We start from the raw sequence: 16,071 nt of genomic DNA on the forward strand, positions 1-16,071 counted from the left end.
GGGGCACAGACTTTCTAAATTTGAACCCAATCTCATTTCCATGCTAAGATTCCTTCTCTCTCTCACTCTCTTCCAGCTCAGTGAAACTACTCTTGCTTAATGCATTCTTCCTTTACTCTTCCAGATCCTAAACAAATCAGTGTCTTCCCTATTTCTACTGAGTCTCTAACTTTATCTAAATAACAGTAACCCCAATGTTATCATGATCTCTCCTGTCTGTCCAGCTGGTCTAACTGAAGTCTTCTTGGATCACAGAGGAGGGTGGTTTAGTAATGAAAATACAAGGATTCAGACCAAATGATAACATCATCACGTGAATCCCATCTAAAGAAAGCACTACAGCCCCTTTCAGCTGCAAAACACTGAAGCTTTTCCACAGCCACTGGCACTAGAAGACTCTAATATATCTTCAGCGGGGAAAAACCTGGCAGCAAGATCAGAAGCTTTGCATCACATGTGTTTTACTTTCTACTTCTTTATTTAAATTTCAACTTATGACTATGATTAGTTAGAGAATTATATCTAACCAGGTGAAAGATTATCGAAAGTAGATGGATTTCAAATCGAAAGAGATGGCGGGATTTTGCTTTTAATAAAAATAGCTCATTGTTATGAAATTCATGGAGTAAATTTTCCCACACAGATAAAAACAAATCCTATCAGGATGAACTGAAATATAAGGACAAGGCTCAATCTGTGACACAAAAGTTATTATAATCAGAGTCCACAAACTAAGTATAATTCTGAATTAGATTGAAAAATAATTAAATGATTATCATTTGCATTTAAAGAAGGATGATCATGTAGCTGCCTTTCTATATGCATGAACTCACACAGTGGCATTAGGTATATTAAAGAGTAAGTGTGAAGAAAGGCAGAAGAGAGAAAAATCAATCAGGATAGACAATATTAAGGCAGAAAGTTAAGGCGGTATTAGCTTAAAGCTAAGTTACTGAGTTTCTAAGTGGAGTAGATACTATCCATTTTGCCTGGGGCAACTAAATCCTTGGAATATGTGCTGCTGACATACCTTACAAGAACTACTCCATCTGAAGGTTATATATAATAAAGCTTTGGATGGTATTTGGGATAGTAAACATTACACTGGAAATAAATGGAAACCATTCCATTACAATCAATCATTGGAAAAATTCTATCCCATACTAAATGTACATGCTACATTTTGTACAGAAACTGTCTGCTGTAAATGAAAGTACACTCATGTATCTCTGAAACAACAGGGTGAGGAAAAGGGGAGAATTCAGACAGAGACAGTTTTACAACAGTAGTTGAAGTCTTTAATACCTTACTTTCAATACTGGATTGAATAGACAGAATATCAATATGAAAACAGAGGACTAACACTATAAACCAACTAGATCTAGCAGACATACTGAACACTCCTCCCCAACAACAGCAGGATATACATTCTTCTCAAGTGCACACAGAATAGCCTCTAAGGAAGATCATATGTTAGGCCACAAAACAAGCCTCACTACATTTAAACTGACTGAATTGTGCTAAGAATATTCTCTGACAACAATGGGATGACGCTAGAAATCAACAGAAAGAACACTGGAAATTTCACAAATACGTGGAAATAAAACAACATACTTTTAAATAACCAACAGATAAAAGAAGTCTCAAGGGAAATTAGAAAATAACTAAGAGATAACTGAAAACAAAAACACAATGTACCAAAACTTTTTGAATGCAGCAAAAGCAGTGTTTAGAGGGAATTTTATAGCAATAAAGAAATGCCTACATTAAAAGAGGAGATTGTAAATAAGTAACCAACCTTATACCTTCAGGAAACAAAATGAGAAAAGAAAGTAGGATCATTATCACTGACCTTACAAAAATAAAAAGGATTACCAGATAATATTATGAACAAAGGTATGCCAATAAATTAAAGAACCCAAAAGAAATGGACAAATTCCAAAAGTACACAGAAATAAATACTGACATTAGGGGTCTTTTTTTCATTTTTTTCTGAAGCAGAAAGGGGAGAAAATAGAATGACTTCCTCCAGGGAATTTACCATAAGCATAGCTGATACCTCCCTAGATTCCTTTTAACCTATGTCTAGGACATCATGACAATGACCATTCTTGCAAACTCAAAACCTTATAAGGTTACCCATGTACCATGTCGTATAAAATCTAGCTATGAACACTTCTTGATAGGAGAGGAAAGGTTATCTTTTTCTTTTTTAACCCTCATCAACCAATATATTTTTTCTCCATCGAAACCATAATACAAATAAATCTAGTGCTTTCATCCTGATGATGGCAAGGGATTTGGTTCATACCACTAGGAATAAGACAAGGCTATTTGTGCATGTAATTTTTAAAATAAAAGTCCTCAATGCAATCACTTAATTCACTGAAAGAAAATGGGAGTTGCCAGCAGAGTACGGATCACTGAAGAGAACACAGCTACCCAATATATCCTTCTAACATATCCTCCCCTTTCCAGTCAAGAGCTTTAGGAAGAGAAGCCTCAGGCATAACAGATGCGTCTTTCAGTCTACACTAACACAGAAGCTTTGGATACTACCGAAACTCTATTTATTTGTCATGTAAACATATCTAAATAAGGCACATTAGGAATGAGATTTTGATTTTCTACCAATATGAATTATGTCTCAACCATTTCCTTGGAAAATGTACCTAGAATATGAATCCATATCAAAAAGCTACCTTTAACAGAACAAAAAGGAGACAGAAGAGTTTGGTCTTCTCTAATGGTTTCCTTTACCTTGTAAGTGGTCATTCGATGCTGAGCAATTGTCGTCAGCTTTTCTAGAAGGCTTCGTAATCGCTCCTGTGTTGCATGGGAGATCAAGTTCACAGCATCAGAATTAAGTTCCGTAATGTCATGCTTTTTACCTGTGGAAGCAGGGAAAATCCATTACGTGTTTTAGTAGAGGCTGATAATTGAAATAATTAGCACAGCAGGTATTCTGTTCCCCCTGGAAGTCATACCCATTATGAATAAAGGTTTGGAGATTATGATTTTCCTGGTAAAGTCACAACTTCAAAGATCTTAGACATTACATTAATAAAACCTAGCCTGGAGCCTCAGAAAATATAGACATTGTTTCACTTAGCCTCTAGAATCATTCTCCTTGCAAGGTCATTTATAGGACAAAGTTAATAAGAACACAAATCAAGTCTAGTGTTCAGGGAGGAAAATGGTAACTGCAGAAATTAGTGCTGTATTCTGCTAATTTTAGTAATTAAAAAAATAGAAAATTACATTTTGCCCTGTTTGACACTGTTAGCAATTTACAACATTTATTTCCATGAATTCAGATTGTGAGTCTATGTTAATAACTTATCTACACGACACACCTATACTTTTTGTCCAATACCAATCATGCTTACTTTGCACTAACTCATGTTCTATAATTACAAGTTGAAAAGAATTCAAAGCCTCATCATTTTACTTATCAATTTTAAAAACTTCTCTTTCACTATATCTTTTTCTATAAATAAACCAAACTTCTCTTCTTCCTTCTACTAACTAGGAAGAAAGTTTCAGGAAAACAATTTAGACTACATAGCCCAAAGCAGAAGCTCATTTATAAAACAACCTCATCAGTATTTAAATAGCAGTTCTCCAGCTCAGTGAAACCACCTGTATCATCAGAGATGATAACCCTAAAGATACACGCAATTATGTAATCTCATCTAAATGAGTTTTCTAAGTGCTATTGTGTTTGTTTTTAACATATGCATTTACACAAATTTAAAAATATAATATTTAATTTGCAATCTATCTGAAATGCATTGTTATATACTCAAAGTGTGAATAAGGATTGTAAAAAAAATAAACTTTAATTAAAAAAGCCAACAAATCTTAAATATATTGTTTGATCATAAGAAATGCTGCCATAAGAATTGAACTTTAGTTTAAAACATGGGCTATGTTAAACCAGACAGAAAAAGAATATAAAACGATTCAGCTTCATCTGTACCAAACCTTCAAAATGTAGTTCATTACTTCGTAGCAAAACTGAATTCATCACCAATACATGATTCAAGGAAGGGGAAAAAACTGGAAAGTCAAATCCACTTTACTAAAACATTAGCATAAATAAATAGTGGGGCCTTGTATAGCAGCAATAATACAATTTCAAAACAACCCAGTGGTTAAAATTATAAGTAAACATGGGTATGTAGAGGATGATATGCCAGTTGATACTTTAAGAAAAATGAACATTTAATAATATAGTGTCTGGGAAAAAACTTTGAAGATAACTTCATATGTATAAAACAGAAGCCTAAGTTAAAGAAATAATCTGTATTTCTAAAATACTACAAATAAACAAGTGTTCAGAGTTGCCAACAATTTCAGGGCTTAGTGAACAATCAAATTTTCTAATATCCTCACTAAACTGATGATAAAACATGACAGAATTACAAAGTTAAAGTCTCACTTTAAAATAAAACACTCTCTTTGGTAAAGTCATCATTAACTGATTAAGGAGATCAAGTTGGTAGTCAAAAGCTTACTATGTGATTTTATAGAAAGTCTCTGTAATTTAACTTTGGTAATTGGCAAAAAAAGAACAACACTGGCATGTTTACTCCCCTACCATATTCAAGTAAGAAAATCTTCCTCCCCAAATTCTTTGGGTTAATTTATAACTCCTGTTATTAAAAAATGATCTTGGTTCTGACCTGTTCTGTGAACATGGAATTTTATTATAAATGAAGAACATTCCTAGAAATATATAACTCCGTTCACTCTATGGTTTTTGTTTTAAAAGCTTAGGTAATTAAAGGGAAGAAGTTTTGCAATTTTCCGTCATATTAAATGACAAGTTTGTGTTTTATCACTAAGAACTGAAAATACAAAGACTTATCCCCAGAATTCTCCCTGAAAGCAGAGGTTAGCAAACTCAATCTGGTCTCTATAGACAGTTTGATGGGAAAACAGTCTTTCCTATTTGTTCATATATTGTCTACAGCTTCTTTTGTAATGTAACAGTAGAGGTGAGCAGTTGCTACACAGACTATATTTGCCCACAAAGTAGCAAACATTTACTATCTGGTCCTCTGCAGGAAAAAAAAAACAACCTGCCAATCTCTGTCCTAAAAGATCAAAAATGTTCTTTCAATACTAAAATTTCTCCTATCACACAGTCAAGGTCTAAATCAAGCTAGAAATAAAATTTAGAAGGGGGCAGGGTATTGATAAAATTAAGTACGAATCTACTTGTGCTCCACCAGAGTTCTAAATAATTATGTGGCTAAAAGCTGTTAAAACACCAGCAAATTTCCCAAGCCATCACAGAAAGGTATGTGCTTAGGCTTAATCCCAAATTAAGGAAACGGCCCCTGCACAGTACAAAACAGAATGCAATGAAGAAAACGAAAGAGAAGGAAAGAGAGGGGGAGAAGAAAGAGGGAGAGGGAGGGCTGGAGAGGACAGCAGTCAAAACACAAGCAAACTGCAAACAAACATTTTACAATTAACTTTTCTGAATTCCAATTCTTTTAAACTAACGTAAATTCTGAAAGTGAAAGATGAGAGTGAAAAAAGTGTTGGCTTAAAGCTCAACATTCAGAAAACTAAGATCATGGCATCTGGTTCCATCACTTCATGGCAAATAGATGGGGAAACAGTGGAAACAGTGGCTGACTTTGTTTTTCTGGGCTCCAAAATCACTGCAGATGGTAACTGCAGCCATGAAATTAAAAGACGCTTACTCCTTGGAAGCAAAGTTATGACCAACCTAGACAGCATATTCAAAAGCAGAGACATTACTTTGTCAACAAAGGTCCGTCTAGTCAAGGCTATGGTTTTTCCAGTGGTCATGTATGGATGTGAGAGTTGGACTATAAAGAAAGCTGAGAGCTGAAGAATTGGTGCTTTTGAACTGTGGTGTTGGAGAAGACTCTTGAGAGTCCCTTGGACTGCAAGGAGATCCAACCAGTCCATCCTAAAGGAGATCAGTCCTGGGTGTTCACTGGAAGGACTGATGTTGAAGCTGAAACTCCAATACTTTGGCTGCCTCATGCAAAGAGTTGACTCATTGGAAAAGACCCTGATGCTGGGAAAGATTGAGGGCAGGAGGAGAAGGGGACAACAGAGAATGAGATGGTTGGATGGCATCACCAACTCGATGGACATGGGTTTGGGTGGACCCCGGGAGTTGGTGATGGACAGGGAGGCCTGGCATGCTGTGATTCATGGGATTGCAAAGAGTTGGACACGACTGAGCGACTGAACTGAACTGAACTGAAATCCTACTTTTTCAAAATAAAAGGACAGCATATACTGAGGTGAAACAAGTGATAATTTGTACAGCATACAGTAGGAGCTCAAATATTTACTGAGTAATTTTTAAGTAGACTTAGAATATGTAACAGCAATGCATTTTATAGTCCTTAAATATACCATAGATGTATCAAACATGTGAAACTTTCACAGTTTTGTGTGAAGCCTTCAACACAGAGTGCAAAGGTTCTTACTCAAGCATACTAAAAGGTCACTGGTGCTGGCCCCTCAAGTTGGACACGGGTGAAGGAGGAGAGTTAGTCTGTGGCAAGCCCCTGGGTCAGGACACAAGAAATGAGAAGACACACACACAACAATCTCTCTTGAATTTGTCTCTTTTCTCAGTTACTGCTGTGAGTCTGCTATTAACAACAAAAATGTTTGGCTCCAGAATAAAACAGGTATGTTCTCTACCATTTCGTTTCATATACTTCAGGCCATCTAACAACTACTGGCCAGAGAGAACCCTGATATTCTAGTTTCACTCTTTTATCGTAAGGATGGGTTTGAGTTTCAGGGTGGAGATGAGGAAAAAGGGACTTAATCTCATTGACTATTTCTTTGTTTCATAAACACAAATTTGTAACATAAATTACATGCCTAAAGGCCAACCAAGGAAGAAAAGCACAGAAAAAAAAATATACCATAAGTATATTTATATACTTATGATATTAACTACTACCTATACCAGAAACCACAGGTTATATAATTTGTTACTTTAATAATTTTTAAAATAAAATACTTCTTCTGTAACACCCATGAAATCTTGATTACTTCCAGAGCTTTTGTTAAGCTTCAGTTTCCAGAAAAACCAACCCAGGCTATCTAACTCTTGGTAACATTTTCCTTGGATCAGACATTCTTATCAGGTCAATAATCACACTTACCAATGTCTAAAATTCGCTTTTGTAGAGCTCCAATGAAAAGGAACGGTTCATCTTTACAGGACTGAACGAGTGTGCCAACCAATTCAGAGTTTGTTGCTAAGATGCAGGCGTTTTCTTCACTGAGGTTGACCCCTGCCATGGAAGTCACATCATTGATGTCATCTTCATCTCTAATAGAAAAAAAAAAAAGGAAAGCTTTTTGGTGGTGGTGGTGGTATGTGAACGAGTGATTTCAAAGTGCAAGGAAGTGCTGATCTCTCCTTATAACTAAAGACATTATCTTACTTAATTTATCCAAGCCAGAGAAGAAGTGAGGCATGGCTATCCCTCTCCGTCAGTCTTTAAAATTAATTGGTATCTCTAACCACTAGTACATTTAATATCAGAAAGATGGATCACAGACACCTGTCTCCTGGTGCCCATTTCTCCCTCTCGTAGTTTAGTAAATAGGGTGCACTAAGAGGGATTTGGTCCAGTGCTCTGTGACAAACTAGAGGGGTGGGAGAGAGGCTTGCGGCAGGGACAGGATACCCATGGCCAATTCACGTTGATGTATGGCAGATGTCAATGCAATATTGTGGAAAAACTGTCCTCCAATTAAAATAAATAATTTTTTTCAAAAAACAGGGATTTGGAAGTTAGTCTAGGTTATCCACAAACTGTCTCCAATGAAAGACAATGAAATAAAAACAGGCTTCTTTTTTTTTCATCCAAGATGACTAAAAGCCCCTGAAATATCCCCAGTGTCCTCCACGGGTCCACCGAGGAGGAGGAGAAACCCTTCGATCCTGAAAGGTCCATACCCATTAAAAGGCCCTTGAGAAGAATCTCTCTAGACTAGCTATTCTGAAACTGTATGGTTAAAACTAGCTTTGTTTTTCTGCTTCAGACTTTTGGTATGCTCCATCTGTACCAAATGAATTCATTAAACCACCTCCTGAAGCAAATGGCTGCAAAGGGCTAATATTTAAGATATAAAATTATACATACATATGTAAAAGACATACATATAAGAACACAAAATATGTTTGTGCTCCTTGCATTGTGCCAGCAAAATTAAATAGTTGTTTTTATCTAATAGAATTGCTACATGGTTACGGTATACTAAGATGAGTATATTATGTTTAAGGAGAGAGAAGAGAAAGACCAAAGAAATACTAAAATTCTAATGGCATCCTTAACACCATACATAATAAGAGGCATGTCACTGACCATAACTCAGGTGCCAATGTAGAACAATTTACGCAAACATGATTCTATAAAAAAGATATTGTTTCCATTTATTGCATGGGCCAAATGATCTGTCATGTGGTTTCATATCAATAGATTTGAACCTCCTTGTAGTAATGCATTTGTGTACAAAAGAGGGAAATAAACTATACCAATTAAGTGTTTAAGATATGAAAGCCTCTGGTGTTCAACTTTAAAAAGCAGCATGTTAAGGGTAAGAGAGGGAAAGAGACCCCACTCACATAGGTATAAGAGATTCAAACTAAGTGAAAGAAAATTAAGTGCCAGACACAGCAGTTGCAAGTGAAGAGAAAGAAATATGGTTCCACAACCTGAACAGTATATTTAAAAGCCTAACCTTTAAAACTGTGTCTCTGTAATAAGGAAAAGAAAACTTTTAAAATTAGTATCTAAAATCAACCAAACAAAATATAAAGAAACTGTAAAAATGGTTGGTCTCCACCTTATCATATGTCACAGAGGTACTGTCAGAGGTATGGGATGCTGAGAATGGTTCTAAGAACTAATGTACCACCTATGTAAACAAAGAAGTATTTCAGAAACATCTGAACACTTAAAGCTTAAATGTAAGTACAATAGAAACTGCAAACCTAAAGATGGACCAAGATCTGAGTTAAAAAAAATTTTTTTTAAAGGTCTGAGTAAAAAATACTTTTTAAAAATAAAGTATCAAGAAAATGAAAAAACAAGCCATAGACTGGGAGAAAATATTGGCAAAACACATATCTGATTAAGGACTGTTATCCAAAATATATAAAGAACTCTTAGAACACAACAATAAGAATACAAACAGATTAAAAAATGGGCCAAAGACATAAAAGACAACTTACCAAAAAGACGGCAAGCATATGAAAAGATGATCCAAATCCTATGTTATCAAGGAGATGCAAATTAAAACAATGAGATACCACTATACACCTATCAGAATGGCCCGAACCCTGAACACCAAATGCTGATGTGGGTGTGGAGAAACAGGAACTCTTTGCTGGTGGGAATGCAAAATGGTACAGCTACCATGAAAGACAGTCTGGCAGTTTATTGCAAAACTAAACATACTCTTAACATGCTGCTGCTGCTGCTGCTGCTGCTAAGTCGCTTCAGTCGTGTCTGACTCTGTGCGACCCCAGAAACGGTAGCCCACCAGGCCCCCCCGTCCCTGGGATTCTCCAGGCAAGAACACTGGAGTGGGTTGCCATTTCCTTCTCCAATGCATGAAAGTGAAAAGTGAAAGTGAAGTTGCTCAGTCGTGTCTGACTCTTCAGGATCTCATGGACTGAACCTACCAGGCTCCTCCGTCCATAGGATTTTCCAGGCAAGAGTACTGGAGTGGGGTGCCATTGCCTTCTCTGTGCTCTTACCATATGATACAGCAATTATACTCCTCTGTACTAACCCAAAGGAACTGAAAATTCACATCCATACAAAAACCTGTACATGGATGTTTCTAGAAGACTTACTCCTAATTGTCAAAACCTGAAAACAACCAAGATGTCCTTCGGCAGGTGATTGGACAAACTGTAGTAAATCCAGAAGTGGAATATTGTTGAGGACTAAAAAGAAATGGTACCATACCATGAAAAGATGTGGAGGAAACTTAAATGCATGTTACTAAGTGAAGAAGCCAAACTGAAAAAGCTATATACTGATGATTCCAACTATATGATATCTTGGCAAATGCAAATTATGGAGATAATAAGATGACCTGTAGTTGCCAAGGGTTAGCAGAAAGGGATCAGAGAAGGCAATGGCACCCCACTCCAGTACTCTTGCCTGGGAAATCCCATGGACAGAGGAGCCTCGTAGGCTATAGTCCATGGGGTCGCTAAAAGTCGGACACGACTGAGCGACTTCACTTTCACTTTTCACTTTCATGCATTGGAGAAGGAAATGGCAACCCATGCCAGTGTTTCTGCCTGGAGAATCCCAAGGACAGAGGAGCCTGGTGGGCTTCCATCTATGGAGTCGCACAGAGTTGGGCACGACTGACGCGACTCGGCGGCAGCAGCAGCAGCAAAGGATGACTAGGCAGAAAACAGAGGACTTTTTAGGACAGTGAAATATATAGTATCTGTATGACACTATCATGGGGGATATATGTCATCACATGAAAATGTAAAAACCCACAGAACGCACCACACAACAAGAGTGAATTGTAAGATAAATGAACTTTGGTTGATAATGATGTCTCAATGTAGCTTCATCAATCATAACAAATAGACCACTCTGGTGGGGGATGTTGGCAATGATTGAGGCTGTGCATGTATTAGAATTTTCTACAACATACCAATCAATTTTCTTGTGAACCTAAAACTGCACTAAAAAACCATCTATTAAAAAAGAAAAAAGAGGCCAAGTACATTCAATTAAAAACTCTGTTCACTCCTAAACAGAATCTGTTCACTCTGAAATAGAATCCCAACCAGTTACTTAACACCTTTAGGACAAAATTTTCTTCCTCTAAACAATGAATAACTTTGATTAGGGTACTTTCTAATGCCACTGTCAGCCACTTAAAAGAATAAGGGAGCTCTCTTTGGCCAGATAGAGAACAAATGCCAGGGTGTATTACAAAATGGGAAAAACTAAACAAAACAAGGTATAGGACAGACTGTACCCTGGGGGAAAAAATACACACTTACATGGGCATAACTTCTATGGGCATATCTCTGGATACACAAGAAATTCATCTCTGGAGGGGGAAATTGGGAAGCATGAGTAGGAAGAAGACATTTTATATCGAATCAAACTCTTTTTCTAAGGGCTTTCCAGGTGACACTAGTGGTAAAGAAACTGCCTGCCAATGCAGAAGACATTAAGAGATACGGGTTTGATCCCTGAGTCAGAAAGATCCCCTGGAGCAGGACATGGCAACCCACTCCAGTATTCTTGCCTGGAGAATCCCATGGGTAGAGGAGCCTGGCAGGGTACAGTCCATGGGGTCACAAAGAGTTGGACACAACTGGAGTGACTTAGCATGCAAACAAATAATCTTTTCTACCCTTTGAATGTTGTACTATATACATGGATTACTCAATCAAATGGTTAGTGATATTTTAAAAATAATATGTAAACAAACAGAGAAAGAAAACTGAAGACAGAAATATAATGAGGTTCAGAACATGGCCTCATCCTTCCCTTAACAAAATCCCCAGACTTATTTAAGGTATACAGCACATGCCTTTACACACTTGGACACAACATGGCATGGTCACAATGTTAGCTGTGTGCCAGGTACACCAGCCCTGTACGCTGCACCTTGCTTCCACAGGTGAGTGTTCCCACTGAGCCCCTGCTGAAGTCTCACATACAGACTGGAGAGACCAGTACCAGACCTCCTATTACTAGCAGTCCCATGCACAGTACTAGCGGAGAAGGCAATGGCAACCCACTCCAGTACTCTTGCCTGGAGAATCCCAGGGACAGAGGAGCCTGGTGGGCTGCAGTCCATGGGGTCGCACAGAGTTGGACACGACTGAAGCGACTTAGCAGCAGCAACAAAGTACTAGAACTGAATGTAATTCATCAATGAAGAGACTGTCCCATGTCTTTCAGAATCTTCTTGCAGCTCTTCTCTGAAATCAGCAGGGAGCTAACCACCCAGAAAGATTTGTTCCTGCCTAGCCATCTCTGCCCCTTCTATTTAGACCCCAAGCTGAACACAGCTCCCTCTAGTTCAGCTATCAGCTGCTATGGTTACAGAGGGCAGCATGAAGAGAGGGAGACCCTAAGGAGGGAAGAGGAAAGGGTACCACGATCAACAGTACCCGAACCATTTAAAACTTCCCCTAAGAGAGGTGGCAGACTAAAGGAAAGCAAAGACAACACAATGTCATAGCGGCATTGCTGATAAGGCTAAAAAAGATAGGCCAAGACAGTAACAAAGGCTTTGCTGCTGAGGTATATTTGTGATTCTGGGTTGGTTTAATTTTAGGGGCAAAGAAAGCGAGAATCTCTGAATCATGTCTTCAAGACCTCTGGTCTGATGCAGTATATTTTTTAATGAAGGTGTTGTGAAAGATATAAGCCTGTTTCATTCTAAAGATATACAAGAAGGAAATTTAACAGTGAAAGGCTTCCAACCCCAAGATTCTGTTGGGTACTAGGTTACTATGCAAAAGTTAAAGAAGTATTACCCAATCACCTGGCTTGCATTCTGGCTTCTGAAACTGATCTAATTCTTTAGCTTTTTAATAAAGTTAACCACCGCTTGTGCCTACCTTTTAAAATCTCTTCTACCCTCTTCAGATCTATAATAGCATCAGACTAATTCTTCTCTAGTAGAAAAAAATCACATTACTTTCCTGTTATAAAACATTTCATGATCCCACGAACTAAACCTGATATTCAAGGCCTTCCAGGTAATGACCCTAACTTAGCACACTCTTCTCTCCCATTTCTTACCATCAAATAGCTCCTACCGACCCTGGCCTTTCTCAGGCTATTCTCCCTTTCTTGCTCTAGTCTTCAGCTCCTTTTGCTTTATTATCTTTCAGCTGTCAATGCCCGATCCATATTTCAGATCGACTTTAATTGCCTACTTTGGAAATGTTAGTTTGTTTTCATACTTTTAAAGTGTCTGTCCAATTGCTACAACTTTTGAACTTCCGAGGGTACATTTCTTTTTATTTTAAGAAGATCAAGTTCTTCTTTTAGGTTACAAATCCCTGGTAAAATAAGTTTACCTTCAATATTCGTTTCATCACCTTTGAGCATAATCTCTGCATTACCTACTATAGCCAGTATATAAGCTCACACAACATCCTGCTTACTCTTTTATGCTTTTTTAAAGGTATTTTTTCCCATGGGAAATCTTTTTTCTTCTTTTTAAGAAACATAGCATAGGATATTGCAGTATTTCTCAAACTTTAGTGACTTTAGGAACTACTTCAAATTATATTCCTTCCCAGTTCATTCTGCATGTAAGCATAAAGATAATTTTTCCTAAATAGCATTTTACTATAATAAAATCTGGCTAGTAATTTTGAAAGCTTTCACAATCACATCTCTAAATCTTCATTCATGTAATTTCGCTGTGAGGAATATTTAAGAACTTAATGTCTAACAAGATTTAGCATAAAGGCAACTACTCCAAGACTTTTTTGTTGAATTTAACCCTAGATTTAGAGTTAATCTGCACAGCTCAGAAGGGTGTTTCTTCCGTCTCCTGTCCTTCCAAGATTTTATCACCAGAGACAGTTTTCTAAGTCTTTCCTTGGAATGATTAACCATCTGTTATTATGTTAAATACATAATAAAACAGTTAATTACATATGAATCAAGATAGAGCACATGTTTAATCTACACTAGAGAATCTGATTCCTGCAATAAGAGGAAAATGGGACATTAAAGTTGACGGAGTAATATCTGTACAAACAGTATGTAACCTTGTCCTATGTTATTTTCTAAGTATCTTTTAAGGCAAATTAAAAAAAAAAAACACTTAACCTCTAGCTGTTATAATGCCTCCTAAGTTATACATGTATACATAAATATCCGTATATATATAATATGCATCCACAAATATTTTATTATCTCTCTAAAATATAAGGATTCTAAAGAAAAACTTTAATCATAAGACACTATCACCTCTTCAAAAAAATCAACAATAACTGCTTATGATCATCAAATTTCCAGTTTCCAGTTTAAATAAAGTTAACTACACAAACATGCAGAGGTATTTGTCACCTCTGATTCTGAAATATAAAGAATAAAACACGAATCTCTGGCACCCTCTGGTGTTTAAACACTATATAGCTTCCCTTATTTATCCCAGATGTACCGACAAGCACAGCAGAAAATATGATTTACGCAGGGAAAAAGTCACAAAAATGTTCTTTTCACTTAAGCAAGTAGTTTTGAAAATACAGGCGGATATCACTGCTATTAACCTCATCCAGTTAAGTCAAGACAAGATCAAATGCCATACACTATTATCTCCTCTTACCTAAATAGTCACTTACCTAAACAGTAAATAAAGTGATATTAATACTAAGTATCTGAGACAGAAACTTAACAAAAAGACATCACTATAAAAAGATATGCATAAAGTCACATATGACCAAATAACTAGAACATATTGTACAAAAATGAGAAATGCATATTAGAACTAAAATAAAACTTATCTTAAAAATAGATTATATCTAAGATTATAGATATTCCTGTTCTGTTTCAAAATTATTTCAACAAGTTTTTGAATGCTTACTATGAACAAGGCACTGTTCTACACATTAAGCACACAACGGTAAAGTTACAAGGAACTCTCAGAGAGATTGGGGAGTATAAAGAAGGGTCAACAAATAAATAGAGTAACTTGAGATAAGTGCTTCAAGGCAGCAGATGTGACTGAAAAAGCTACTTTACAGGGTTGGCCAAGCAAACACTCTTTGGTCAGATAGCTTTTAAACTGAAATAATAATAACTGTATTTAAAGAAACTTTTAAACTGGATTGGTCCATATGAAGATGGGGAAAGAAAATGCAGGAAATAACCACATTTAAAAACTGTACAGTGGGGCCTGACTAGTGTGTATGAGGAACCGAAAGGAAGGGAACAAAACTCCTGGGTCCCTAACACCAAGAGAATGCCATGCCTGTCACCGTCTGCCCACTTCCAGTTTTCCTAAATGTGGGAAAGAATCTTATCTTGCTTATGCCACTATTCTTCAGTTTTTCTGTCAGCTTCAACCTTACTTAACTGTAACAAAGAGAACTATGGTTCAAGGTAATCTCAATAAAAAATTTTAAAACAACTGCCCTGCTGATTTTGAAATTTATGTGTAAAAGAAGAAAAAGTCAAGACATTTTTGATAAGAAAGGAATAGAGAATTTATCCAGATATAAAAATAATGAAAGATAACTGAAAATGCAAAAATATTAACACAGAAATAAAACAAAAACAGCAGCAAAATGAAATTCTAGAAATATACCCTTGAACAACTGGGGATTTACTGAAAGGTAAAGTAGCATTTCAAATCAGAAAAGTAAAGATGATGAAATCTTCAGTAACTTGTTGACATAAGCAACCCAGCCAGGAAAAGGTTATTTCTGCTTCAGCTATTTATAAAGACAGAATCAAGCACTACTGATGATTTTGTGAAGGTCTATTACATATAAGGGGTGTGTATAGATATTTTGGAAGAAAATACAGAGGCTCCTCATTATAAGCTCAGGATAGGAAAAGATTTCTTAGAATAACGCAAAATTCAAAAGTTATAAAGGAGGAGACTGATAAAGCTAGTTTTCTGATTTAAAATCTGCGATTGGTGACACTTCCATCAGGCATTAAGTGGACTAGATGTACCCAGGAGAAATTATATGGCATTCTAATTTAGACAGGTTTAAGACTTTTTATTCCAATGATGGGTGCAGAGAAGTTGTCAAAAAGTATCAGTAAAAATAAGCACCGAGCACACTCTCCAGGTAGAACTGCCTCAAGGGCAAATGCCTGAGGCTGACACTAGTTTTCTGGCCTCTGTTAGAGTGAAGAAACTAAGTCAGGTTCACCAGAGCATGTGCTAGTTCAGTTCAGTCGCTCAGGCGTGTCCGACTCTGCAACCCCTGAACCGCAGCACGCCAGGCCTCCCTGTCCATCACCAACTCCCGGATTTCACTCAAACTCATGTCCATCGAGTCGGTGATGCCAT

General features: G+C 36.9%; 1 protein-coding gene across 2 annotated transcripts in view; it reads right to left on the reverse strand.

Moving 5' to 3' along the window:
- The window catches only part of TAF4B (TATA-box binding protein associated factor 4b), a 100,579-nt gene that overhangs the window by 41,403 nt on the left and 43,105 nt on the right, over positions 1–16,071 (reverse strand). For both annotated transcript variants that reach the window (XM_069569212.1, XM_069569213.1), the window contains exons 10-11: positions 7,179–7,348; positions 2,761–2,891 (exon numbers count right to left, since the gene is read on the reverse strand). In XM_069569212.1, coding sequence (XP_069425313.1) covers positions 2,761–2,891; positions 7,179–7,348 — 301 coding nt within the window. The remainder of the gene's footprint in view (positions 1–2,760; positions 2,892–7,178; positions 7,349–16,071) is intronic.

The sequence above is a fragment of the Ovis canadensis genome, chromosome 23, assembly GCF_042477335.2.
Source record: "Ovis canadensis isolate MfBH-ARS-UI-01 breed Bighorn chromosome 23, ARS-UI_OviCan_v2, whole genome shotgun sequence".
Lineage (NCBI taxonomy): Eukaryota > Metazoa > Chordata > Mammalia > Artiodactyla > Bovidae > Ovis > Ovis canadensis.